Consider the following 27,259-nt stretch of genomic DNA (forward strand, 5'->3'; position numbering starts at 1 on the left):
GTACTGTCCGGTACCGAGTACTACACTTCTCAGCACTGCAACAATACATTTAATGGGAGAAATTTTTAAGCAAACAGCTATTATATGCATAGTGAGTACCAGCACTTCTACAATTACATTTAAAGCACTCTGTGCCGCGATATCTGCTCCCACAACAATTCACAGACGCCACTGTGCAACACGCCTTGCGTTGCCGTGGTGCGGGGGTCGCCAGTGTAAATATGTATTTGCTTGTACAAGGAGACGGTAAAGGTAATCGGCCTCATTTCTACGTATATGTTTTTCCCCAATGGGTTTCCCTTCCTCCTCCCTCACCTGCTCAGGTTTTGGAGGAGGGGCCATGTTGAGATCTCGTGTGAGCAGGGAAGCGGGCCACACCTTGAGAAGATACCTGAGGAGCAGGAGGGCCTGAAACAGAGGCAAACCGGCCCCCCTAGTCCCCTCGGGACGCGACCCAGGAGCCCAATCGGACGAGAACCCCGAACCCCAGGATTGCAACAGCAGGACCTGCGGGCATAGAGTCGCCAGATCCCCCGAGGTGCCGGCCGCCTCTTTCACTTTTTTCACAGTATCGCTCAAGCAGGAAGTTTGACAGAGAGAGAGGAGACGACAGGCGAGCCCAGTAGGGCGGATCTGCGCCCTGCACCACTGACCACCTCGGAATCCGCTCACCTTGAGCTTCTGATTTCCTGCCGGTTTTTTGTTCGCCCTCCCCCTGTTTCTTCTTTTTGCCCCGCCCCTCGGGAGCAGTTCTAGTGCTGTGATCTCTTACCCCCACCCAACCCCTCAGTCACAGGTGGGGATGAAGTCCTTCGATTCTGGCCTGCAGTACAACCCGAAGACCGAGGTAAGTGCTTTCTTCTCTCGGGAGTCAGCCTGCCTTCTCCTCCCGCTTTGGGTCCCGGTTCAGGGTCATGTTCGGGCACTCGTGGTTTTCGGAAGGAGACCTGTAAAGTGTCCTCTGTAGTAGGGGATCAGTGTGCCCTGCTCTCTATAGATCTCCGATTAAGAGGTCCAGTTCGTGCAAGGCAGTGCTTTGGGGTCTCTAGTAGTACGAAATATTTATTTTGGTGACATCAACTTTGTAATACCACGTTCAGTTTGGTACCGTTCCTCTACTGCCGGGGTTGGGGGGTCCTCTAGCTTGACGATTTGTCCCGGAGTGAGGCTCCACGTGTTGCAATGTGAAATGTATTTGTTATTTTGACCTTAAAGTGAAATACAAAACGTGATGCCTCTCGTTCAGCTTTGAGTTACTGGCAGCAGGTATCTCTTCATTTGAGGGCAGAGGCCATCTTCTTAGATCGCCCTTGGGAAAGAGTCATTGTATCTTCTTTGTTTATCTGTAGCCTACCTCCTCTAAGGGTACGTAGCAGTAAGTGGTGGCAGGCAAAACCACTGCTACCTCTCGTCTTCTTTTTGCAGATTTATATAGCGCATACTCGACCTAAAGGCATTGGAGCGCTTTACACCAGCACCAGTTACGTTACACAAGGACAGATTCATTTTTTTTTTGGAACGTGGAGATTGTGATTTGCCCAGAATCACAGGGTGTGGAGTCCACCCCAAGGCTCGAAACTAGGTTTCCCAGCTCTAAAGTCGGCAGCTCTGGCCGTGAGACCACATCCTCTCATAGAGTTCATACGAAACTAGCTTAATCACTCTACCCCAAACGCGCCAGAGGCGCAGGCCTGAGAGGTAGTAGCACAGTTGGATGAGTTAGTAAACAGTTTTCCATGGCTAGAAACTCTAGGGGGCTGGATGAGTGATTAGCCATATCTGCTCAAGCTGGTTGCGAGATGCTTACACATGGATGTACTGAGTCTGCCTGACATACAGCGGATGTGGGTGATGATAGTAACACTTGTTGTAGCACTACAAAGGCGGAAACTGCTGCACCTATCAGTCGCTTTTATGTAAAGCCCTCATAATTATTATGCAATCTTGAAGTATGCGGCAAGGTGGCCGCCTCGCTGCAGGTGATCAAGAACGCGGTGTATGGGCTTTTGGGCTACAAGGCAGAGCTGTTCCTTGAGATTTGCCCATGGGTCGCACACCAGCGTTCTTTTGTTTTACGAAAACCCAGTTGTCACAAAGTATCCCTAATAAAAGTAGCGACGTGGCCGCTTTCAGAGGGGGGCTGGTGTATGTTAAGGGGTTATGTATTTATCACGTCCGCCTGTAGCCCGTTTGTGAAACGATTATCGTCGCACTTCACCCTCACTGGGCGGTCTGTCATGGGCACCATATACCTATTTGCAAGAAAAAATGGCTCAATGATGTGAGCGGCACCGCCTCCACCCACAGGCACTCTGGTCACAGGACTTGAGCTGAGGGGTGCAGAATACGATCACACTCTGTGGGACCCCCCCCCATTATACAAAGACGCACAAAAAACACTCCATTGGCAAAATCGCTATACATTTGCAGCGCCAAGATACTAAGGAATGGGCAAACGCAGTGCTTTACACCCCAAGCCTGTTTTGGTTTATAACCACACCTGTGTATTTAATCCCATGGCATTGTTTAAAAAAATAACATTGCCGCGCATTAACTAATATGCTGTTGAGTAGGATAACAATAAAGGGTAGTATTTAAACGCCTGTTGGTGCCAATAGATTTTTGTTTTACAAACGCCTATACACATTCTTGTCCTGCGTAGTCATGGTGGAGATCGAGGATGCATCGTACACGCAAAACTATAAATCCAGCCATACTGGTATTTCCCTGGTAGCTGATGTGTGTTGTCAGCATGGCTCTGCCAGCTGATGTGTGTGTGTGTGTGTGTTGTCAGCATGGCTCTGCCAGCTGATGTGTGTGTTGTCAGCATGGCTCTGCCAGCTGATGTGTGTGTGTGTTGTCAGCATGGCTCTGCCAGCTGATGTGTGTGTGTGTGTGTGTGTTGTCAGCATGGCTCTGCCAGCTGGTGTGTGTGTGTGTTGTCAGCATGGCTCTGCCAGCTGATGTATGTTGTCAGCATGGCCCCGCCAGCTGATGTATGTTGTCAGCATGGCCCTGCCAGCTGATGTGTGTGTGGCAGCATGTCTCTGCCAGCTGATGTGTGTGACTATGCACGTGATATATTGGCTAGTAGTCGTAAAACCCAGGCTTATCGCAGTCCCATTCAGTGCCCTGTGATGTTCAGTCATCGGGGGTGGTAGGCAAAATCAGTTACCGAATTCACGGCGGGTGCTTCTGCCCCATATTAGAGCTGATGGCGGTCCAGAATACAACATAGGACTCTGCCACTGTTGGGCATATTCAACCAGTGTTTATCAGTTGAGCCGGGTCCGTTTCTCGAGATGAAACCTCTCCGTGTACCTCAGAATCGACTAATGGAAATAGTCCTGAGTCTGGTCTCACGTACTTAACACTGTGGAGACCGAAAGCGACACAGTTCTACTTTTCTGTAATTCACTTACCATTAGAACGAATTCTACAGTTCGTGGATATGAGCAAACTACACACTGGATGTGTGTGTCTGGCTTGCTTTTCTCTGTACTCTCTAATGTATGTTATTCTGTAATATATATATATATATATTACCTACTGGCGATAGCCAGTAGGTAGTTATAGTTAGGACCACGTTTCCATAGGAAAACCTCAACATTCTATTTTGAATAACTTTGGCGCCGGTCGACGAATCCTCGCGAATTTCTCAAAATAGGTGGGGCGCTACGCTCCGCTCCTACCCTGAAAGTCTCGGGGGGATTCGTCAAGCGGGGGCTGAGATAAAAGGGGGGTCCCAAAACGCGTTTTTCCCATGCATTTTTCCATAGGACCTTTAGAACGAGCTACAGCCCGAATGGCTGAACAGAATTACTCAAAATTTGGCAGAGAGGTAGTCCCTAGGTCAAGGAAGTGCCTTTTGTAGGTTTGGTGTAAATCTGTTCAGTAGATTCTGAGAAAATAGCCTTTAAATCAATATATATATCTGAGCCAGCTTACGGTACGCTTACCGTACGCTTACGGTAAGCGTACGGTGGCGTGCGCGAGCGCGATTCTGATTGGCTCTTAGATCTTAGTAAACATTCGAATCGGCCGAAACCAGGAAGCGGCGGCCGCCATTTTGTCTCTCGCACTGAGAGAGATTTTTAAAATCGGAAGCCCAAAAACATGTAAAGGGGCTGTTTTGACAACTCCCTCCCACATAGTCATGTGGAGGGAGTCCCCAAACATCCCCCAAGTGCAAAAACGGTTTTATTTTTTTTTCGGCAATTTCGCGGGGTACGCTTACCGTACGCTTACGGTAAGCGTACGGTAAAAAAATAAAAATAAAAAAAACACTATCCACACTTACCCCACCCCCTGTGCTTTTGGTGGCCGAAGGCCACCAAATGTGCTGGGCTTATTACAATGGAAAAAAACACTATCCACACTTACCCCACCCCCTGTGCTTTTGGTGGCCGTAGGCCACCAAATGTACAGGGCTTATTATAAGGGAAAAAAACTTAGCATTTAAAAAACCGTACTAATTCACTGAAAAAACCATAGGTTTCACACACGTTATAGTTAGGAATTAGCATTTAAAAAACCTTGCAAATTCACTGAAAAAACCATAGGTTTCACACGTTATAGTTAGTGGAAATTTTACTGATAAAAAACCAATGAAATTGCCCCGTTATAGTTAGCGCAGGCAACTATAACTCACGCGACCGCAATCCTCTGCTGATGACATATGTGTCTTTATGAAAAAAAAATATTTGTAATATATGTATAGCTAAAAATGTATGGAAGAAGACATGGGCAAATAAGTGTCTAAATACAGTATTAGCATCAGCAGAGGATTGCGGTCGCGTGAGTTATAGTTGCCTGCGCTAACTATAACGGGGCAATTTCATTGGTTTTTTATCAGTAAAATTTCCACTAACTATAACATGTGTGAAACCTATGGTTTTTTCAGTGAATATATATATATATATATATATTACCTACTGGCGGTCGCCAGTAGGTAGTTATAGTTAGGACCACGTTTCCATAGGAAATCCGCAACATTCTATTTTGAATAACTTTTGCGCCGGTCGACGAATCCTTGCGAATTTTTCAAAATAGGTGGGGCGCTACGCTCCGCTCCTACCCTGAAAGTCTCGGGGGGATTCGTCAAGCGGGGGCTGAGATAAAAGGGGGGTCCCAAAACGCTTTTTTCCCATGCATTTTTCCATAGGACCTTTAGACACAGCTACAGCCCGAACGGCTGAACAGAATTACTTGAAATTTGGCAGAGAGGTAGTCCTCAGGTCAAGGAAGTGCCATTTGTAGGTTTGGTGTAAATCCTGTTCAGTAGATTATGAGAAAATAGCCTTTAAATCAATATATATATCTGAGCCAGCTTACGGTGCGCGTACGGTGGCGTGCGCGAGCGCTATTCTGATTGGCCCTTAGATCTTAGTAAACATTCGAATCGGTCGAAACCAGGAAGCGGCGGCCGCCATTTTCTCTCTCGCACTCTGAGGGGGGAGCTGATAAATGCCAAAAACATATAAAGGGGCTGTTTAGACAGCGCCCATGCACATAACCATGTTAGTTGAGTCTTCAAAGATCCCCCAAGGCAAAAAACGGTAATTTTTTATTTTTCAAAAATTTCGCCGATTGCGCTTACCGTACGCTTACCGTACGCGTACGGTAAATAATTATTTAAAAAAAAAAAAAACCACTCTCCACCCCGTGTGCAAATGGTGGCCGAAGGCCACCATTTGTGCATGGCATATAAGAGCACAGCATTTCCCAAAAAAATTTCAACAGATTACCTATCACAAGGAAGCGCATAATATGTCCTCCATGTGCGCACGGTGCGCGAAGCGCATCGTGCGTACATGGCCCATCTAGCGTAACGTGGGCACGCGGTGCGCGTAGCGCACCGCGCGTGCACGGCACTAACTGCGTAAAGTGGGCGCGCGGTGCGCGAAGCGCACCGCGTGCTCACTGTGCGCGCATGGTGGGCGAAGCGCACCGTGCGCGCACGGAACGAACTGCGTTAAGTGGGCGCGCACGCCACGAATGGCGTAAAGTAACTTAGCATTTAAAAAACCGTACAAATTCACTGAAAAAACCATAGGTTTCACACACGTTATAGTTAGGAATTAGCATTTAAAAAACCTTGCAAATTCACTGAAAAAAACATAGGTTTCACACATGTTATAGTTAGCGGAAATTTTACTGATAAAAAACCAATGAAATTCCCCCGTTATAGTTAGTGCAGGAAACTATAACTCACGCGACCGCAATCTTCTGCTGATGACATATGTGTCTTTATGAAAAAAAAATATTTGTAATATATGTATAGCTAAAAATTTATGGAAGAAGACATGGGCAAATAAGTGTCTAAATACAGTATTAGCATCAGCAGAGGATTGCGGTCGCGTGAGTTATAGTTTCCTGCACTAACTATAACAGGGGAATTTCATTGGTTTTTTATCAGTAAAATTTCCGCTAACTATAACATGTGTGAAACCTATGGTTTTTTCAGTGAATATATATATATATATATATACAAAGGGAATGCAATAGCTTTATTTTTGTATGCCTGTAATTCATTCAGATTTTTGATCCATTTTATTAGCCATGATTAATGTTGTTGTGCCAATTAAATTGATTTTGATATGGTTAAATCTTGATTGAGCAGTCTTGTATCATAGATGCCTAAATATCTGGACTACGTATACTCTGTTTTGTGAATGACTTTTTTGTTGGTCGTTGATTTCAGTTGCCTACCTGTGTAGCATGTTACACTGTTTACGGTGTGTTGTTGGAAGGATTTTGCCTTTGTTTTGATCCCATATGGCAAATGTTTCCATGTTGTGAATGATGGCCACTGAGGTGTGGTTAATCGGTCAGGGGGTGCAGTGTGATTGAAGTGAGTGACATGCACACATTTTATGGTTTTCAAAACACTGACAGCTTTGAGCAGTTCTGCAGGTCCCTTTATGGCATTCCTCTTTTTCATAGTCCACTTGGTTGGTTATTGCACTGGGGTGTCCATTGTGAGATATTTTGTTTAATGTTTATGGTTCTGACCTGGCATAGGTTGGTGAGAGACCTGGATCAGACTTCGGCCGCGGTGAACTTTACTGTCACACCATATCTGATTGCAATGATGAGATGTCAAGCACAGTCCTAGGATGTAGGTGGGTGGGACCTGCAGTGGTGACTAAATTAAAGTCCACTGTCTGCCAGGGGCATATGGCAGATCTTTTCAGCTATTCAGTGCCTGTTCGGTTTGTGATGGGTGGTTAATGCTGGGGACTGGAACAGTACTGAGCAGTAGCAGTTCTGTCTTACTTGAGAATGTTGATCCGTACCAGGAAATGATCATGCAGTCTGGATGAGTTACAATCGACTGCCCAACAGCTGTGTTCTGGAACTAGTATTTGTATGAGGCGGGGAGGCGTTATATGTTGTATTTTACTCCCATTTATGTAGCACCTAGTACTTTTGAAGAGGCACTGTAACACTTTACGCCGAGCAGCATGGTGCTCCAGACAGTTCTATTTTAGGGGGGGGGGGGGGGGGTATTGGGACTAGTCTTGTGCTCTGTTTACTTCAGTTCTAGGTGGTAGAATACATTAATAGGAGTTACATTGATCCTTAGTGGGAGAGAAGGATGTGTGACTGCAGTGCACACACGTGGAAATCGCTGTTCGTATACCAGTACAATGCAGCGCAACATTCATTTCTACACGTCCACGCGGCATTGGAGGTTTGCAGCATCGACGTAGCTGGAGACTGCTTACGATATGTTGTTGGGAGAGCATTACACTTTTGGGGGGGGGAGGGGGGGGTTGTCTCCCGAACGTCTGCCTACTCCAGGATCTGCCCTACATTGGTGATCGCTTAGTTTCCCATGCTATAAATACGGCAGGCCTCCCCGTTAACGTGGCGTACCCGTTGCTACAATGTAGATTTTGCCCCTGTGTTATTTTCCATGTCAATGCTCCCAATCTTACGAGTGCCCACTCGCCCGGGTTGATGCACCGAGCATGGCATGAACCAAGGAGCGAGTTTCAGAGCTTGTTATCGGGGGCCAAACCGCGCTCTAAACCTTTGCATAACCAGGCCCGGCCCTAGATTTTTTTTTTCTTTGGATAGGCATGAAGAAGTATGTGTGGGCCATGAAGATGGGTGGGTACTGGCCAAAAAACAACAAAGTACTTAATCGATTTGATATTTTAGGTATCAGCAGGGCCCCGTTTAGCGCTGGGGGCGCCAGGTGCAGCAACCGATTTTGGCACCGTATGGCCGCCTCCTTGGACTCTCACTTCCACTTGGCAAAAGTGCCGCTCATCTCTCTAAGTTATTACTAAACACAGCGCACCCCACCCCTGAGGTCAGCGTGCCAGGTGCAGCTGCACTGGTCGCACTGCCCTAAAGCCGGCCCTTGGCATCTGTCCGCATTTAACAATGTTAACACAATAATCCGCACCCAAAATAGCGGTTTTCTTTGATGAGCTTCCAGCTTTGGGGGAGGGGAAGGACACTGCTTGTCAAATCTTTAATGTGCAGAAGTTTGAGACTGCAGCATTCTCCTGGTCATGTGCAGCAGCAGAAATGTTTCTGCTGCCGTACAGAGATACTTTACAACTTTTCATATTTTTTAAAACTTTAGCAGGCAGCTTTTTACTTTGCAAAGCATTTAAGTTTAAAAATACGATGCAATAAGCCCAGAATCATAATCCAGTTTTCAGAATATCCATGTCAATTGTGCATCCCAGCAGCTAATAAACTCTGCTTACTTAATTATTCTCCCCAGTCCTGAAAGTATCCTTCTCCCCAGTCCTGAAAGTATCCTATGTCGAATGCGTTAATCATTAAAATGAGCAATCGGGGAGAGCACACGGAAACATTAAGGTGAAAAACGCTTGTTTTTCAGTTCTGATTTGGCCTTGAGTGGGTCAGGGTTTCCTTGGGTGGGCCTGGTCCACCCTCTAGAACCGGGGCTGCTCATAACCTAAGGTCCTGGCTCTGAGGACTGACGCGGCCTTTCTCGTGCACCTGTCGCGGATGAGGCAGGGTGTGTTCTGCGCATGTCTGTGGCAGCTGCCCAGGGTTCGTGAGGGCCAGGGGAGGTAAAGAGATTCAGATTGCATTTCGCTGGTGATAAAGGTGCGTGAAGTGCTCAAGTGTCGTCTTATACACTGCCCTGAAGCAACGCCCCCTGTGAATATGCACATACCATGAATGAGGATGAGGGGGGGCTCGAGTTTCGCCGCTGACAATGACCTCTGAGCAGGGGGCGGATTACCGGGCACCCTCGTTGCTACTTCCTGCTGTTCTCTTAATTTGAGAATACACCCGTGACTTCTTTGTCTACAGCTTGACAATCATCTATCTGGTTGGTATGTTTCTGTAGCGCGAACCCAGCTACGTCGAATGCACTTTAAAATGATATAGAAAAAACAAAATTATGAAATTCGCCTTCTAAAGGTAGTCCGTCACCTAACCATTGTGAGAGAACTCCTTTAAAAACACTACACCATACTTGCCGAGAGATTCGAAATGCTTAATTAGTCACTAGACAAACCCAGCAGAGTTGCAAGGGAAGCTTGCTTCTTAGGTGACCTCGCATTTTAATGATGTCTTGCTTTTGTGACGCCGTTTTCGTTTCCTCGGGCTTAGCACTCATTATTGCTCCAAAGCTTTTATATAGGCTCCAAACACCTGTGTTTCAAATCACGGTAAAAATGCGTCATTCTAACCCAGGCTCAGTGTACCGACCTTGGAAGGGTGGGTGGGTGGATCCATTTACTATGTCCCTTTTAAAAGCGGCCGCGGTATTTGCGAGTCGGATCTATTCCCCAATTCGTGTACGCCATTTGTATGTCCCTCTTTATAATGGGAAAGGTAAAGCTGCACTTCCCAGCCTTATACGAGCGTAAGGACTGGCTGAGAGTGACAGGGGAGCCGCACACACGGCGGCGCGTTGTGGAGAGGCATCGGCGATGCCAGGCCATTTCGCTTTCGGTGAATGCCGACTGCTGCATTCAGGCAACGTGCGCCAGAAGTGACTACAACATTGATACTGGCTCCAGGGCGTTTGAAGAAGGTTGCAGTGACTAAAAAGTGTACCGTTTGATAACCACATGCCAGCAGAGTAAAGCAGCCTGTGAGCGCCTGGGTGACGTTTGCTTTCCAGGATTGTGCTACATGAAGGCCTAATACAGTGGCGCGTAGATAGCGGCGCCGTCCTTCTTGGCCTGTGCACGTGTTTGTAGCCATAAGATCTACGGCTGAGACCACATGAACTGGACTTCATTTCGCGGTTAATTTCGCTCAGTGCAGCGAGGGACAAAGCCTAACATTAACTCACTGTTTCATTTGATAAGGAAGAAGAGAGACTCCATTGAATGGAAGTTTTGTTCCAAAGCTGCAGTATAATTGAAGCAGCGTTTATTTACCTTGTGGTTGTAGTTAATTTGTAGTTTATATCACAAACTATAGAAATAGATCAATTCGGATTCATGCTCGTAAACGACGCATGCTTCACAGCGCTGTCCACCACTGGCAGTCCATTTGGATATATTTGTTAAACTTCTCGTAAGGACGTGTGGCCTGGCTGCTGTCTGCAGGAGGGTCGCGAGTTACTTCCCAGCGCGCACACCTGCTGTGACCCGTGGCCTCGTGCTCGGATTCCGGCCAGGACAACTCCGACTTCCATCCTTCTCAGTTAAGTGGGTTTCATTATATTGGGGAGAGTAACAACTTTGTCAACACGTAGTGGCTGCAAAAACCGTGATATTATGATGTGAGGCCGCATTAAACAAACATACAAGGTATTAGTTAAGATTGCCTCTGGTACAGCAATCACAATAACTTGTTTTACTTTACAATTATTAAACAGCCTTTGACAAATTCTAACTAATTTTCATCTTTTCTTATTCAAGGAAGCATATCCCAAGTGAATTTGCATGCAAGCACAACAGCATTTCTTCTTTTTTAGGGCTCCCTTTGAGCTGAATGTCTTAAGCGCTTGAGATGTGATGCTAAGTACATGTGATGGACTGAGACTGCTGGGAATGCAGGAAATTCATGGACAAGCTTTAAAGTAATGGCTGGGCCTGTGAGCGTTTTTCAATAATTAATTTGGACAGCTCAGACAATATAAATATGGACATTATAATATTTCACAGAAGTCTTTTTTTTTTTCCCCTGATGATGTAGGAATAGTTGAGCAACACCTATCCGGTCTGGCCTTTGAGACCACTGTAGTGTCAGACTGTTTAAAAAAAAAAAAAGTCATACATGACACCTAAATGTATGTGTCTTGTAAAGCGCACTGCTGCCCTGAGGCGTCGTGGCGCTGTAGACCGCTGGGGAACCCGTCCTGGCTATCCCTGTGAGATGGTGCCTTTCTGGGTATCTCCAAGGTGAAACCAGGCATCCCCGGCGAATGTGGGGGGCCGTTGTGGAGATGAGGCAAGCTAATGCCCAGAGTTGCCGAGTGTGATCCCTGGTTAGAGTAGGCACCGAGGCGAGAATTATCGAGTCCGCTGGCCCTGGTCCACAACCCTGCCGCGTCGGGAATTGAACCCTGATCCCGGGCCGTCCTCTGCTTCCGGGTCTGCCGCCTCTAACCAGTGAGCCACGCCACACCACTCCACATACAAGGTGGATTGTTTGGTCTGTGGGCTTCATCCATTGGTTTGTTAAAATGTAATTCATATTTTGATTATTTCCACCACAGCGTACAGCATGGGGGCAGTGGGCTCGCCCACTGCACACCTTGGCTGCTCTTTACTTTGTGTGACTGCAGAATGCCTGTGTGCACTAGTCGCATCCTCCTAACATCATTGTCCACGTGCTTTAGTGGCAAAGCTGGTTCAAAGGGGTGGGGTTTAAAATATTTATTTTAAATGCCAGAGATTTATTTTGCCTGCACTCCTGTGCCCAGTTAGAGGATTAATTTTCCAACTTTTTAAAGTTCCCTTTTAAGAAGTGCTCAAGTGGCAGTATAACGTTGTAGCTGCTTGGGATTTGTTCAATTGGTGTTGTAAACATGGCAGCCACGTTTAAGTGCGGGAATTATTTTTTCACTTATTTTTTTGTGGCATATGGTTTCATTAAAAAGATTACAAAAGGGAACCGTGCCAGTTTGCTAAGCCCAGACCTATTGGTTTTGCCATTGATTGTTTGATGTGAAAAAGAATAGATCATCCGGGTTGTAATCTGTTCACACCCATTGCTTTTTAAGCGCCAGAACAATGTGAAGAACAATGAAAGATAATTTATGAATATGTGGCAAATGGCTACGCACAATACAACCGTACACCGTGCCATCTCTCGAAACTCCCAGGTTATTTTAAGCTGTGAAGCAAAAACAGATAATTTTCAATGCAAGAGTGTTTTTGTGATCGTTTTCTAGATTACTGAACTCTTCCTGCATCGGACCCTATCTTCTGTATCACCTGGCCGAATAGAAGCTCTAAGCAATTGAGAGAGACTAAATCTACGAACAAATACACATGACTGCACGATAAAAAGTAAAATAAATCTCTTGCTGTCGTCGGCAGGGTTATTATGTACCCTGTATTTTTCATGCCAATCAATCAGCAATTTCGCCTTTCTAACCATCCTCAAAATTAAATAATTTACCTTTTCGCAACAGGGATTTTCTGCGGCTACTGCCAAATTCTTTAATCCCCGCACCCTACCCAGTGCAGTATAAAAACTGGTCTTCTAAAGTCAGGGCATCCTTTTTTAATTTTGTATTCCTTTATTAAGTATAAAATACAGTTTACTAGTAGAAAATCTGTAAAACAGAGCTGTTGTTTAGTAATACCATTTGAAAAAGATATTAAAGCTTAACATTTTTTTTTCTACAAATCTTTACAAAAGTGCCTTGCACATCTTGAAATTCATGTAGTTCATAAGAGCACTTTCAACCGTGTCGGGTGTGGGTACAAAGGTCGGTACAGTTTGATCGGCTATCACTGGTGGCAATTAGAGAGTTGTTGGTAAATGAAAATAACATGGGTTAGGATCTCTGGTTTGAATTTGAATCTAAATTGAAGCAACACAGTATCGATTATATGAGCAATTCTAATGCTTCTTGATCTGGTCTATTGCTGGAATTTAACCAAAACAAATTGGGATTAAAAACAGCCTTCTTGAGCAATCAAACAGACCATCCTAAAGATTGTTGCAGAGTAGATATATAAACACTGAATATACATTTGTTCATTTGGTGCATAAATTGCATGGAACAGTAAAAATGGGGGAATGCTCTTTTGAATGATTGAACATACTTTGCTGAAGGCCTGTGGCCAATCCTTGAATCTCAAGCCAAGTTAAACAAATTAAAGAATAATCAGAAGATTGATTGGCATTTGAACTGGTCCACGTGTAATCAAGCCAAGATGAACAGGTACTGGTAAGCCAATAGATCTCACATTGGCGAGACCTATTGGCTTTGCCAATGCTTCTTAAGCTTCAGCGCCCTTGTTTGTGCGTTTTCCATTTTGACAGGCAAAATGCTTTCTGGCGTGTAGGCCTTTATCTGGTCACTAGACCAGGGCACGTCCCTCGAGTGTGAGAGAGTGCATATGCATCGTTGTCTCTAAATCAAAGTTCAGGATGTGTTGCCACAATATTTTCAAACGCCTAAATTTACGTGTTGACATTTTTGGCGCAATTCTTGTTCGCTGTAGTAGGGACATATCTTAGAAAGGGGACGCAGGTAGAAATGCACTTCATGATGATTTATAGCACCTCCAGACATTTTTAATGTTCAACTTAATTTTCGAGTTTATACCTTGCCATCCAACTGTAATTATGTACGTTTCACTATAATAAATGAATCCATGTATGTTATCTGTGTAGGGCCTGGAATGTAAGCATTGCATTTGCTTGAATTTTGGAGTTTTGTGCTCTCCCGTCTGTTGTTTCCCACATTTAATAAGGACGAGTCGGCAAGCTCCTTTGCAGTCCTAGTTCCAAAGTGCTCCTTCTGAGACTTCTCTTCCAGCTGCTCACCGCACCCCTGCTCCACTCTGTTGCAAGAGGTGACAGTCCGCACTGCATTGTGTGAGGTTGAAATATAAGCACAAAATTGGGGTATAAAGACATGGGCAGATTGGCACTGACAATTACAAATGGAGGGAGGGGGTTGAAAGGCATGAGGACTCCGAGTTAGACGAAGGGGAGAAAGTCATTGAGCCACTGACACCAGTATGTAGAGCTAGGCAAGGTGTCATAAGGACACGGATAGAAGGATTAAGGCATGCAAACATACCATGACAGACAGATGCATGTGCACTGACACTGGTTGTAGAGAATTAGACACATGACTACACATAGGCACTAAAAGTTAGAGACAGGTTCTGGGAGAAAGATATGTTGACATGTACACCAGAAGGAAGAGACATAGAAATAGGGCACAAAGATGTGGATAAGCTCTAACTAGAATTAAAGACAAAGGCACAGTGTCAGAACAAATAGACTGGCACTGAATTTAAAGACACCCGACACAAGGACAGCAAGACACAGATGTCCTGACTGGAAGTTGGAGACACTGGCGTGTGGTAGAGGAGCAATAAGGCATTGACACACAGGAAGGCAGAGCTGAGGTTACGGGCCAAAGAACAAGCACACCAAGAAGGGAAGCTTCATCCTACTAAGCAGAGTTCATTCTTCAGGAAGTGCCACAATCCGGCGGAAACACACAATCCATATAGCCACAGTACTTCGAGGATGAGGAAGTTCAATACTTGTTGCTCTCCCACATGAGGAGGGAGAACCTAGTATTATCCTGTGCATTGAAGGCAGAGTTGATGAACGCTTTCTGTGGTTTTTAACATATACTCTGGTAGATTTAGAAAGGGAAGATGCTGAAGAGAGGATGCGGCGTGACAGCCGGAGCTGCAACTTTGGAACTGGGGAACCGGGGTCGAGTTTTGGCATCAGCTTAATATCCTGTGATTATTGGCAAATCACTTAATCTCCCTGTGCCTACAAAAAACAAGCATTTGAAATGCAATAGGTGTCTTGTTTACGCGACTTGAAGCTATTGGCATTGTAAATGACAATGCCTATTATTTTTGTTTCGTTTTTTTAAAACATAAATAAAAGGCATTGTCATTTACAATGCCATTCGCTTAAACTCGCGTAAATGCGAGACCTACTGCATTGCAAATGGTTGTTTGAGTTTAAAACTGAGCACGGCGCCCCTTCAAAGACACTGCGCTCGGTTTCTGTGTTTTTTTTATTTTTTTTATAACTTTAACACTGAGCGAGGTGCCCATGAAAGTTACATTAAAAATTTAAAATGATCGCAGTGTCCCTAAAGCAGGTGCCGCGCTCATTATGCAAAAAAGCAGCTGCCATTGTCCCCATCAGTGGCAATAACAAAAATAGTGCTCACCCCCTAGATACAGCAGGCCATGTATCAGGTCCAGTCGTTATGGGCAGCAACAAATGGAGACAAGGCGGTACCAAGGTGGAACTAACAAGCCCATTTACAAATAAGAAGCCACCTTTTTTAAGAAGGACAATGACACAAACCCAATGGCAAATATGGGCAGAGAGTGAGAGGGGCTGCTAATAAATACCCTAAAACAGCATGCCTCGCAGAAAGAGCAGCGCATGCGCGCTGCAGCTGGGTTGGACCTAAACAATTTGGGTATTGTGTAATGTAACTGGTGCTCATGTAAAGCGCCCCAATACCGTCGAGTTTGCTCTTTATAAAACTGGGGGGAAAAAAGCAAGGAAACAAGGCGTGCACTCTCAGTGGTGTTTTTAAGTGGGTAGTTACAGAGGTGGGACACCTCATCCCCCCCTGAGGCAGAACCTGAGCTGCACATTTTATCTTGCATGCCTCTGTGTGGTGACCCTAACTGCTCAGTCACTTGACATCTAAAATTCCTCACACCGCACTGTGATTAGATATCGTTGAACCCAACGCTCCCACCTACTCCTCCTTCGAGTCCTTCATATACAGATACAGCTTCAGAACAACTTGCCTGTTGCAAAGGAGCCTCTACAGCAGGAAGAGAGCACCTCTCCCGTGCAAATTTTCTTAAATATAGTTTGTGACTGTAGAGTGCTCTGACAGAGGACCAGCATCGCCAACTGAAATAAAACTTATCAAAGAACATATGTTCATTGAGCCCTCAGCATTGACATAGCAAGGTCGCGCTTGCAAGGTCAAGTTGACGAAAATGGGTCCTCTGCCATCAGCTGGATAGTAAAATACCTCTATTGGGGCGCAGGGGACCCCTAAACTGCTGCACCCTGGCGCCACTGCCCCTACTGCTCTATTGACAAATCTTCCATTAGCGTGAATATTTAAGATGCCCGGATGGCTAATTAGGAGCCCTTGGACAAGGGTGATCAGAAGGCAGGATTGCTGCCCCGCTCGGTTTAGAGTTCTTGCTCTTTGAGAGAGTACAATAGTTTTCAGGCTGGAATGTGATATCTTGGCATATGTTCTCTGCCTTAGTCAACTGCGGTCTTCTGTCATTGTTGCCCATGAGCTGCTCCGCACACACTCGCCTACAATGATGTTACTAGTGAACTGGAGGCAGGGCACTTGACCTAAGGTGTAGGGCCGGCGCTCAAGGGGAGGATGTAGTGTAATGGTCAGAGCTGCTGACTTTGGAACTGGGGAACCAGGTTTGAGTCTGTCGGCTCAGCATCCTGTGATTCTGGGCAAAACACTTAATCTCCCCGTACCTACCAAAAATGAATGAGTTCTTGTGCACTGTAACTGGTGCTCATGTAAAGCTCGCCGATACTTTCTGGTTGAGTTTGCGCTATATAAAAGGCAAAATAAACAACAACAAAAAAGGTGCCAGCACACACAAAAACAAGCAACACCGTACATTACTGGAAGGCTCGCCTGTATGGGCATAGCAATGTTTAATGGGGTTGCCGTGGAAACTTGTTTTCATGCTGCAGACATTAAATGTGTCACAGCACAGGTTAAGACTGTCCAACTGCAAATCCGCAAATCTGTCTTCAGACACCATGACACCCCTTCTCCATGAGGAGAGCAATCTGCATTCCACCCGTAAACGCTCTCACTTTAAAGTCAGTCTTTGAATGCACAGTTATGTGACGAGATAAGAACAAGACCTGGGAAAGTCTCGGAGGCTACGGGTAAATAAGGTTTTAGCATGGGAGGGATGAAGTGATCCTGGAGAGCCTAAGCCAGCAAATAAACAAGCATTGACATAGCCAATAGGTCTCACCTTTGGGACCTTGTAAGTGTTTAGTTATCTAGCACAATATCCTTGGTGCAACAACTGTTGCATGGCTAAACACTATAAGGTCCCAAAGGCGAGACCTATTGGCTATGCCAATGCTTGTTAAGTTATGTTGTCTTACACATGAGTCATTAAATAGGAATGCTCCATCTTACCTGCAAAACGGGCTCAGACAGCATAACCCTACCAGACTGCTAAGATCTAAAGACAAAGCTTTTTTGCAAATTCTATGAATTTGCAATGCCAGATACGGCAGGAGATCCTTCTCTTATCTTACTCCCTTTCACTGGAATAAACTGCCTCTGCATATTCGATTGTGCTTGGAATTTGCACCGTTCCAAAAGCATTTAAAAACATTGCCATTCTAGTCGATTAGTCCAACTCAGTTGTTGTTGCTTGTCTTTATCCAGCCTAGCACCAAGATATTCCTACGGGGATGATTCGCTTTGCGCTATAATCAAATGCAGCTAGCATAACAACATAGCAAGAGGTAATCAAGGAAACCAAGTAGAGGTTTGCATTCAGGTAGATGGCAAAGTCTCAAACTAAGGTGGAGGGTGTGGAGTTTTCATTAATGATTGCTGGTCAAAGCTGTAGATTTGCGTTTGTCTAATACCCTCCGTTTCATCTTCAGTAAGTTTCCAGTAATTGGTGTACATTCAGTTTCGTTGCTGTGGTCCAAAATGTTGTGAAAGAGGTTTGAATTTCTGTCCCTCCTGACCAGAATCTAGATGTCACTAGAGTAAATTGCGAGTCAGAAAAACTAATAAAGGAAACAGGCGGGCGTAAAGAATGTTGATGCCGTAGAGTGCAGTGCACAGTGGAGAGTTTGTATTTTGGGCAGGAAGGCAACAACTTGTTGGAGAAAAAAAGGAAATCCAAATTAAAGCAAAACCCTGTACGTCAGAGGTTAGTACTTACTAATAGATAATGTGCTGATCATCTGTGACAGAACTGCCCGGTTCCAGAGAATTAGGGCACAACATCAATTTAGTCTTATAATTTTTATGTGGTGATGGACTGAGATAATCGCTGGCTAAGGGCCTCAAATAGGCAATAAGAAGGGCCCAGTAGATCTCAAGAAAACATTTAATGGAGAAAACAGTAGCTTGCTGCAGTAATTCACGTTCAGCGCTAATCAAGAGTGTCAATAGCAGAAGTCAAGTCAGCCAAAAAGCAATACAGCCCCCTGAGTCTGCCCGATCAACAAAGAAATCAACTAAAGGGTTAATTGAAGAAAATCTTGGGGGAAGCTAAAGGGTGGGCTGAACTGTGAAAACTGGCTAAGATTCCTATAGCCACTGAAACCCCATGTGCTTGTGTGATCATTTCCAAGGTGCTGGGATGGTAGTAAATCCATCTGTGCTTGTTTATTAGACGTGTGTTCCCCTGGAGGACAGCATAAACAAATTAAAATAAAAGCGGACATGCTGCTGGCTCAAATAAGGAGACTAGATGCACAGGCTGTACACTTATACTGGAAAAAAACCAAGGTAACAGTTTCGAACTATAACAAAACCATGCTTTCTTAGAGATATGTGTGCTGGTCTGTACAAATATGCAGGCATGACTTTAGATAAAATGGTCCCTTTTGAGTCTACATATGCTAGCACTTAAAGTGAATTAATGGGCCCAAGCAAGAAGGTGAATTTAAGAAGATTGGGAAACAATTCAAACAGAATGACAGTCTTCTAACTGCATGGCCTGTGGGCAGAGCAGTCTTTTGTGTTACAAGACCCATAGATGGTCCCACACTGAGCACACGTGGGGCTGTTAAGAGAACACAAACCTCTCCCGCCTCCCTTATTCGCTATTAGTTTAATAAAAAACGGAGTACTAATAGCTGGAATATGACTCCCTGGCAGCTGAGGTAAGTAAAAACAAATGCTTTTAATTGTATGTATGTTGGGTGAGTGTTTGTAGTTTTGAGTGTGTTTATGTAAGAGCGTTTGTGACTGTGTACATGTGTAAGCAGAGTGAGTGTGTATGTGTGAATGCGTGTATATGTATAAGTATGTGCATTTGTAAGTGAAAGTGAAGGCTCCATGACAACAAAGCACCACCTAGAGAAACGTATAATGGGGGGTTGATTTTAATCTCGATTAAGTGCGTTGGCCGTAATTCTTCGCTGTGCTGTACATTCTTGGTTTTGAGGTAGAAGAAGGACCAAGCGTTGGTAAAATCATTAGATCGGTTGTGTGTTTTCAGTCCTAAGTAAACCATTTAGAAAGCCTGCAGCAGAGAAAACGAGCGTTGGCTTTCGAGGCCCGTGAAAGTGATCGCGTTCGCGATCAAAGACAGACACTGGCTTTCACGGCCGCGTGGCCCGCGAAAGTCATCGCGTTCGCAATCAAAGATAGATGGGGCTGTGCGCGAGCAAGTTTGCGTGAACGCAAGCGCTAGGCCACAGGCTGCAGCACTTTGAGAACCACTCTCTATATTTCTTGCAGAGCAGCGCATGCGCAGGCTCAACGAGACCTAAAAACTGCGTTACAAACCACAAAGCCAATGGCCAGCAACAGGCTGAATGCATTCCCAGTTCAACTTCTGAAACTCCTCAAGATGTCTTTTGCATACTATGCTAGAACCACGTCAAGATGTCTTTTGCATACCACAGAGCTTCACTGTCTGGTAGGCTGCGACCTAAAAAGTGCCAGGAGCTGTGTGAACTATTGAATGATGCCAGTTTAACATAGCCTTCGAGTTACAATACCATGAAGATATCAAGACCACTTGAATTAATCACATTGGAAGTTGGGCTTACTTTAAAAAATCTAGGACTATTTTAATCTGATTCTGTACTCCTTCCAACAGTTACTTATAGTTCTTCTGTGGTGACAAGAAGTTATTCTGTGACGAAGTGTAATTTTTTCAAACTAAGTTCTTAATGTATCGAAAATAACTGCATGCCCATAATACCATTCCTTCTGAATTTGAGATAGAAAAGACCATGTTGGGTTGTTGGTTTGGGACCTCAATTTGCAGAAGACTCTGTGCTTTGCAATGTGAAGGGTGTAAGGCATAATGTCAGACTTTTTGAGTTTTTTATTTTTTGTTGTTGTTTTTTTTTTGCGCTTTCATGAAATTATCAGTCTGCCGTGTACTGTAATCTCTCACAGCAAACTTTAGCAGTTAAGGATCAGTAGCAATATTTTAGTCAACAGGCTGAGTGATTTTAATTCTAAATAGCTAGCTTGGCTGCTATTCCTCATCCCTCCTCTGCCTGTTGCTCTGTGCAACTGTCAAGGCGCTTTGCTGCTTCTAATCTCCACCATTAACCCTGGTTGTCCATACGTATACGTGATGAGCTCTGATCACTCACAGGAGTCCAAGATGTGACTAACACCAGTGAAGAAAGCAGTACAAAAGGGGGGGTGGTGATGGACGGAGCATCAGAACCAATCAAACACTCACACCCAGTCAACAGATCTGGGTTTGATCCATCACCGTTCTTTAGCCCACTCTGCCACCCCAGTTCAGACATGGCCGTATGCAAATCAGTCTGACCCTGTGCCTCATGGGAACAGTCCAGCCCGAACTGCCAAGCCATGCCTTCCCTGGACCGGAAACAAGCTTCCTAGGACCGGTTTCTGGCATTTCAGCCAGGCTTGCTTGAATCCAGTGGCAAAGTGAGCAAGGGACTCACTTCTGAGCATACCCTGCCAACTTAGGGCGAACAAAGCGATACCAAAGGGGATGATGGACGGAGCTTTAGAGCAAATCAAACACTCACCCCCAGTCCACTGATCTGGGTTTAATCCATCATCATTCTTTAGCTCACTCCACCACCCCAGTTCAGACATGGCCACATGCTCCGTCCATCACCACCCCCTTTTGTACCGCTTTGTTCGCCATAAGTTGGCAGGGTATGCTCAGACGTAGGTAGCCACCTTCCTGTCCACCCAAGATGGTCCCTGGCTCTTCGATGACTTGTCCAACCTCGTCTTCATCCTGATGTCTGGACTCTCCCTTGATCCGTTTGGGAATGAGTTTGTCCCTCACAGCATCGTGTTTGAGACCGCAACTGAATCACTGGAGATATGTATGTAGTAAATACTTATTTTTAATACATTGAAGGCGTCGTCTAAAACTGCTGCAGCCCAACTGTATTTGGACATACCAAATTGCTTTGTGTTTTTTTACGTCACTATGAGCACTTTAGAAACCGTGGAAGTTATGTCACCACAGTTTAATGATTCGTCTGGTGGCATGGGCCGCTCCCACAATAAATATTTTCTTTAAATCTAAATCGGAGGTGTTTTCTCACGTTTAAGGCGCACACACACTATTCAATGTACTCCTAAACTGTTGACTTGACTTTGCAAAAAAGAAGCGTAACCAGCGGCTATGTGAGGATGATTTCAGCCAAGCCTTGAAGCCAATGGCTTTCTAGTTCAGGAAAGTCCTTACTCCTCCTACAAGGGCATTAATCCCCATATCATGTGGTCATGGCTGTAATCCCCCCTGTTCCACCTGTACTCTGCTCTAAACGGTTTAGTCGGGCCTGTCAAGGATGTACTCTAAGTACTATTGAATGACAACACATTACTCTACTGATTCACTGCACAGCAGTCTCAATGGGAGGCCGTCAACCTCTCCTGATGGTAAAATGACTGATTGTCTAGTTTAATCTAGAGGCATGGAAACCACCTGCTGGGCTTTAAACATAGCTGACCTATGAGTAGTGGTATGCAGCATTCTTTTTTCCCTACTGAAGTTTTGCGAAGTTTGGGATTTATCTTCCTTTGCAAAGTTTCGTGGTTTAACTTTCTTCTTTTTCTACATCATGAGATCATTTTCAATATAATAATACATTGGTACTCGCAAACATTTTCCCAGAGGACCCAAAGTTTGGTCTGTGATGGGACCGAAGGTCGTATGGGTGCCAGCAGGGTGGGGGTGAGTGGTAGTAAAGTGGATGTAGAGAAAGCGAAGCACATATATCTAGTGACTGATTTGCACAATGTGAAACTAAAAACGTGGGATTAATTTCGGCTTCTCCATTTAACTAAATTGTGTGATCCTAGGCAATTGTTTTATTTCACTTTACCTCCTATTTCTTCATTATCACACATGAGGTTCTCGAAATATATTACTTAAGAATGTGTGCTGCACAAAACCTTCTGTTTTTGATTTAATAAATGTTAGACCCGACAGCCTTGGGGTGGTCATCCCCCAACGTTTTGCCTGCCTCACTCCATTTTTCTGTACTTACTTTTTTTTCTGGTTTTAGGACTCTGCACGCTTTACCAGTGCAATGGTGCTTGTGCTCTCTCCCCTAAACATGGCAACATTGGCTGATAATCCATTAGAATATTTAATTTACTTACAAGTCCCTAGTAAAGTGCACCACATGTGCCTAGGGCCTGTAAATGAAATGCTACTAGTGGGCCTGCAGCACTGATTGTGTCACCCACTTAAGTAGCCAGTAACCATGTCTGAGGCCTGCCATTGCAGGGCTTTTTGTGGAACATAAGATGTCACAAAAATCACAGTATTTATTGGTACAAGATAAAGCACAAATCATTGCAACACATGCTTTCACCATGGTTACAAAAAATGATTTTTTTTTCCGCACTCATCCTTATTTACAACAACTAACAGATCAATCCAGACCAGCCATGGCCCATTTCAATATTCAGTGCTTTCTGGGAGTTTTCGTGGTTCCCCTGACTCGAGCCAATTTATCTGCAGTGTTATGTGGATGGGAAAACTGGACTTGAGTTGTGGTGTTATCCTTGAGGACTTTGAGCTACTTGAACCCCTCACCATGTCACACTGTTACAAGTCAAAGCACCTGCTTTGTGACTGAAATGTAGTGTTGTACATGCACTTGTGTTGTTGTGCTTTATCCCACTGATGAGGTGCTGAAGCGGACTTGGAGCATATTACACCTCGATGAGTGCTTGGTTGTAAGAGTGAAATAATTGCAGGGTGGCCTGTTTGGGAAGTATTTTGGTGTAGTGTGTAAGTGACAGCAGTGGTACTTTATCTTGTGTTACACTGCGTCTAGAGTTGTGATGTGCGGAAGAGGGGGTGTATGTGACTCTACATGACTTTGTTGTAGGTTTGCCTCGTTATATTTGACTGAGTCTAGGTATGTGGGTCTTGATAGATCTAGCCTGAAACAAGAGTCCATGGGGTGTACTAGATACAGGCAGTGGTAGTAAGAGACTATTTAATGCATCCCTGGGGTAAAAATAAACCCACAAATATGAGCATAATACAACCAGTTTTGGTGGATCTTTTCGGGCAGATGATTCCTTTTATTGGATGCAGCTGTTCATGTATAGGATTTAAATGAACCCCTGGATCCAAACCTGGCGACCTAAACAATTGGCCTGTACATAATCTATGTGTTCGATGCAAGAGGTGCAGTCGTATAAGTGTTCCTGTACTGATTATAAACAGGACACTTTACTTCTCTGTGATATGTGTAATCGAAATCTACACACAGTAAATATAAAGGGAAGATGGAATCTTCTGTTTCTTCAGATCGTGCTTAAAGGAGAAAAATCAACCAAGTGGTGTGCACGAGCATTGGTAGATCCTGTCTAGACTCTATTATACCTGCTCTTTGTATCTGGGAGTTAACAAGTCTGAAATTCAGAGGCTACAGAGTGTCCAGAACGCAGCCGCAAGATCCCTCCTTGGCCTGTGCAGAACCTGTTCAGTGACAAGTGCCATCCGCCGCCTCCACTGGTTGCCTGTGGCGAGGCGAATTGAGTTTAAGGCACTGCATACAGCCTACAAAATCCTGAAATTGGCATCCCCGCAAATCTTGACTGACCTTCTCTTACCCTATACACCCACGCGATCGCTTCGATCTATGGGACAATGCCTGGTAGTGGTTCCCCGCGTGAGAAAGGTTCGTGCCGGTGGCCACTCTTTTCGTAATAGAACTGCCATTCTCTGGAATTCTCTGCCGGCCCATATTCGAGGGCTCACTAACTATCTCCATTTTAGGAAAGCCATCAAAACATTTCTTTTTCCTTCTCTTTAGGCCTCCCTGTGCCTTCTGTGCGTGCCATTCTCTTGCTGCTTAGCGCCGGGACGCCTCTTAGCTGGGGCAGCAGTTGCGCTTTATAAACTCCTAACATAACATAGTTGAAGACTAGAAGATTTCCGGTCAGAACAATTTTAGTCACCATTTTGGGAGCTACTCCTAGTTTCCAGTCAAATCACTGAATGTAGTATAGACGTGGATTCTATACCCAACTTTGGCAATTCATGCTTAACGGTGAACTTCTGAGCCAATTAGTTTTCTCCCTCTGTCCTAATGTAAGCGTGAAGTGTAAACATTAATGTGTGCAACAAAGAGCAGTAATGTCAAAACCAAATTTAAATTGTATTGGAGTATTTGCATACTGTTTGGTACACTTGAGAAGGTTTCAAAGCATAATTTTAATCCGTTCCTGAGATCCCCTATGGAGATGTGTGTTTGCAAGAGCGTTCTGTGTGAGAAATGTTACTTTAGGTGCATGCTCCAAACCTAGTGCAACTCTGCATATACGCAGATTGTGAGAGAAAATAGGGCCACACTAACAACTAACCACTTTATTGAGATTGATTTGCGTGTGGAGCCTTCTAGTACTGACCAAATCGCACATTACAAAAAAATTCTCTATAATGTCCTGATTTTTGGGTGTTGGGTGGAGACGAGAGGTACATTGTTGATTTAGATTTGTGTGGGGGCTTGTTGCGGAACCTGAGGTAAATAGTGTATTTTAGATTTACTTCATAGTTGACCTCTGTTTCCGATTGGATGAACTTTGATTCCAAGAGTCAGCTGGGTTGGCACCTAATCTCATGATGTTGATTAGGACTGGGTGTGACGGACTTTGTTTTAACAGTCTTTCTTTAGGCATGCTTTGTGGTCCCTAATGCTGGAGGAAGATTTAGAGTCCAATGTCCTCTCTTTTTTTTATGTGAAGATAGGCAATTGCTTTAATTTTACAAAGTTTGGCATTGCTACTTTCATTTAACGTGGGGTAAATTTGTCCATTTAACCAAGATTGCATATTTATAGAAGATATGAGGCAACTGCGTTCAGGTTATTGTTTTTTTAATTGATACCAGTGGTTCTTGAAGTTCAGAGAGACTAGTACCTTGTGATAGAAACTGTATGCAGAGCTTACTCCTTTTTTGTTCTTTTTTTTTTTTGTTTGTTTTTAGCTTTAGTTTTAACGTGCATTTGTTGTATGAAAATATCTTGCCATGTATTTTGTTTCACAGATGAAAAATGGAAAACTCCAAGATGGACATTGACTCTGTTGGGGCTCTACACCCCCTACACTTTATTTTTTACCCTATTCTGGTTTCTCTAGGCTTATGTTTCTTTTCCTCCAACTGCCTACCTGCGTTTCCCAAACTCCAATCCTTCTTGTCACCTTTCTCTTGCTCCCTACTTGTTTCCTTTTTCTAACTCCACATTCTACCTCTGCTCCCTTCTCCTAGTCTCCACTTATCCTGTCCACATTCTACTTCTCATCTCCAACTTTTTTCTTTGCACTCTTATTTTAGAACTTCCACCTCTGCCTCTCTTTCCCTATTTCATCCCTCCCTCTGTGCTATGCTTTCCTCCGCTTTACTCCCCACTCTAGCTTTTATCCTGTCCACTAATGCTATCCTCCTCTATGCCTTCCCTATCTTGCTTCTTCCTCCAGGTCTCCCTTGCTTTCTCCAGCTCTCTTCTACCAGCTCCCTCTTGCTCACTCCCCATGTTTTACCTACCCCCCTTCCTTCAGTCTTCTCGTTAGTTCATCGTTTGTTGTCCCAATTTACTGCTGGTAATGTTTTTATGTAAAGCACATCTATACCTCCCTGTGCCCACGCATTCTATAAACCTGTTAAATAAATGCATTGGATTGCTATGCAACAGGAAGCGGACTGATGAAGGCCCTTGTACTCAAAAGTCTGTAATACTGGTCTTGTGCTACCAGTGTTTGTTCTCCCAGTCAAGGGCTGTATCACCCGGCTTTCACTAGAGGTTCTTATAGTGAGCACTGTATCATCAGAGTTGTGCATTGACCAGAAATGCGTTTACAGATGGCTGTGCCAGCAAGCCTGTGCATCCACTAGAGATTATTGTCCTGATCTTTCCCACTCCGAATGGGACAACACCTAGTGGCTCACTGCCCTCGGCAACCCTCCCACAACCACAGACCACACCTGCAACCGTGGCATCATACTAGACCCCTCCCTCACCGTGACCCCACAGATCAACGCCGTTTCCTCCACGTGCTTCAACATTCTCCGCAAGGCCTTCCAATAGATGCCCTCCCCTCCCTGAATCCAGAAAGGCCGTGAACCATGCTCTCATAACCAGCAGACAGGACTACAGAAAAGCCCTATTCGCCGGGATCAACAAATCTACTCCGCAAACTCCAGTCCATCCAAAACACTGCAGCTAGACTCATCCTCTGCATCCCACGACCAGACCACATCACCCAGCACCTGTGAGACCTCCAGTGGCTCCCCGTCGAAAAGAGTGACCTTCAAGCTGCTCACTCACGCCTACAAATCCCTACACAACACTGGACCCTAATACCTCAACGAAAGAGTCTCCTTCTATGCACCCAAAAGAAGCTGAAACCCCACGCATCTGCAGAGCCAGGACGGGAGGAAGAGCCTACTCCTACATCGCAGCCAAGACCTGGAACAAACTCTCCCTCAGCATCAGACGATCACCCACTCTGCAAGCATTTAGGAAGAGCCCCAAGACCTGGCTCTTTGGATGAGACTGAGCTGCACAAACCCTCTCCCCAGCACCTTGATACCTTCACAGGTGAGTAGCGCACTTCACAAATCCTTGATTGATTGTGGTACCACCATGCTTGGACATTCACTAGATGATGTTGCACTAAGGACTGCATACTAGACTTGCGTATCCAATATCCACTAAATGTTCTTGAACGCAAGGCTGTAGCACCAGACTTGCATATTCTCTAGGTATTTTTGCATAGAGGATTGTATCACCAACCTCTTGCTTTAACTACAGAGCCTTGAACGAAGGGATGTAGCACCAGATCCAGTCCTTGAGGGTGGTCCTGAACCAACAGTTT

General features: G+C 44.8%; 1 protein-coding gene across 1 annotated transcript in view; it reads left to right on the forward strand.

Moving 5' to 3' along the window:
* Positions 1 to 345: 345 nt before the first annotated feature.
* Positions 346 to 27,259, forward strand: part of ST14 (ST14 transmembrane serine protease matriptase) — a 264,383-nt gene continuing 237,469 nt past the window's right edge. Inside the window, exon 1 of the mRNA XM_085647218.1 lies at positions 346 to 847. Within this exon, the coding sequence (XP_085503344.1) occupies positions 803 to 847 (45 nt within the window). The 5' untranslated portion in view covers positions 346 to 802. The remainder of the gene's footprint in view (positions 848 to 27,259) is intronic.

This window comes from Triturus cristatus, chromosome 3_2, assembly GCF_964204655.1.
Source record: "Triturus cristatus chromosome 3_2, aTriCri1.1, whole genome shotgun sequence".
NCBI lineage: Eukaryota > Metazoa > Chordata > Amphibia > Caudata > Salamandridae > Triturus > Triturus cristatus.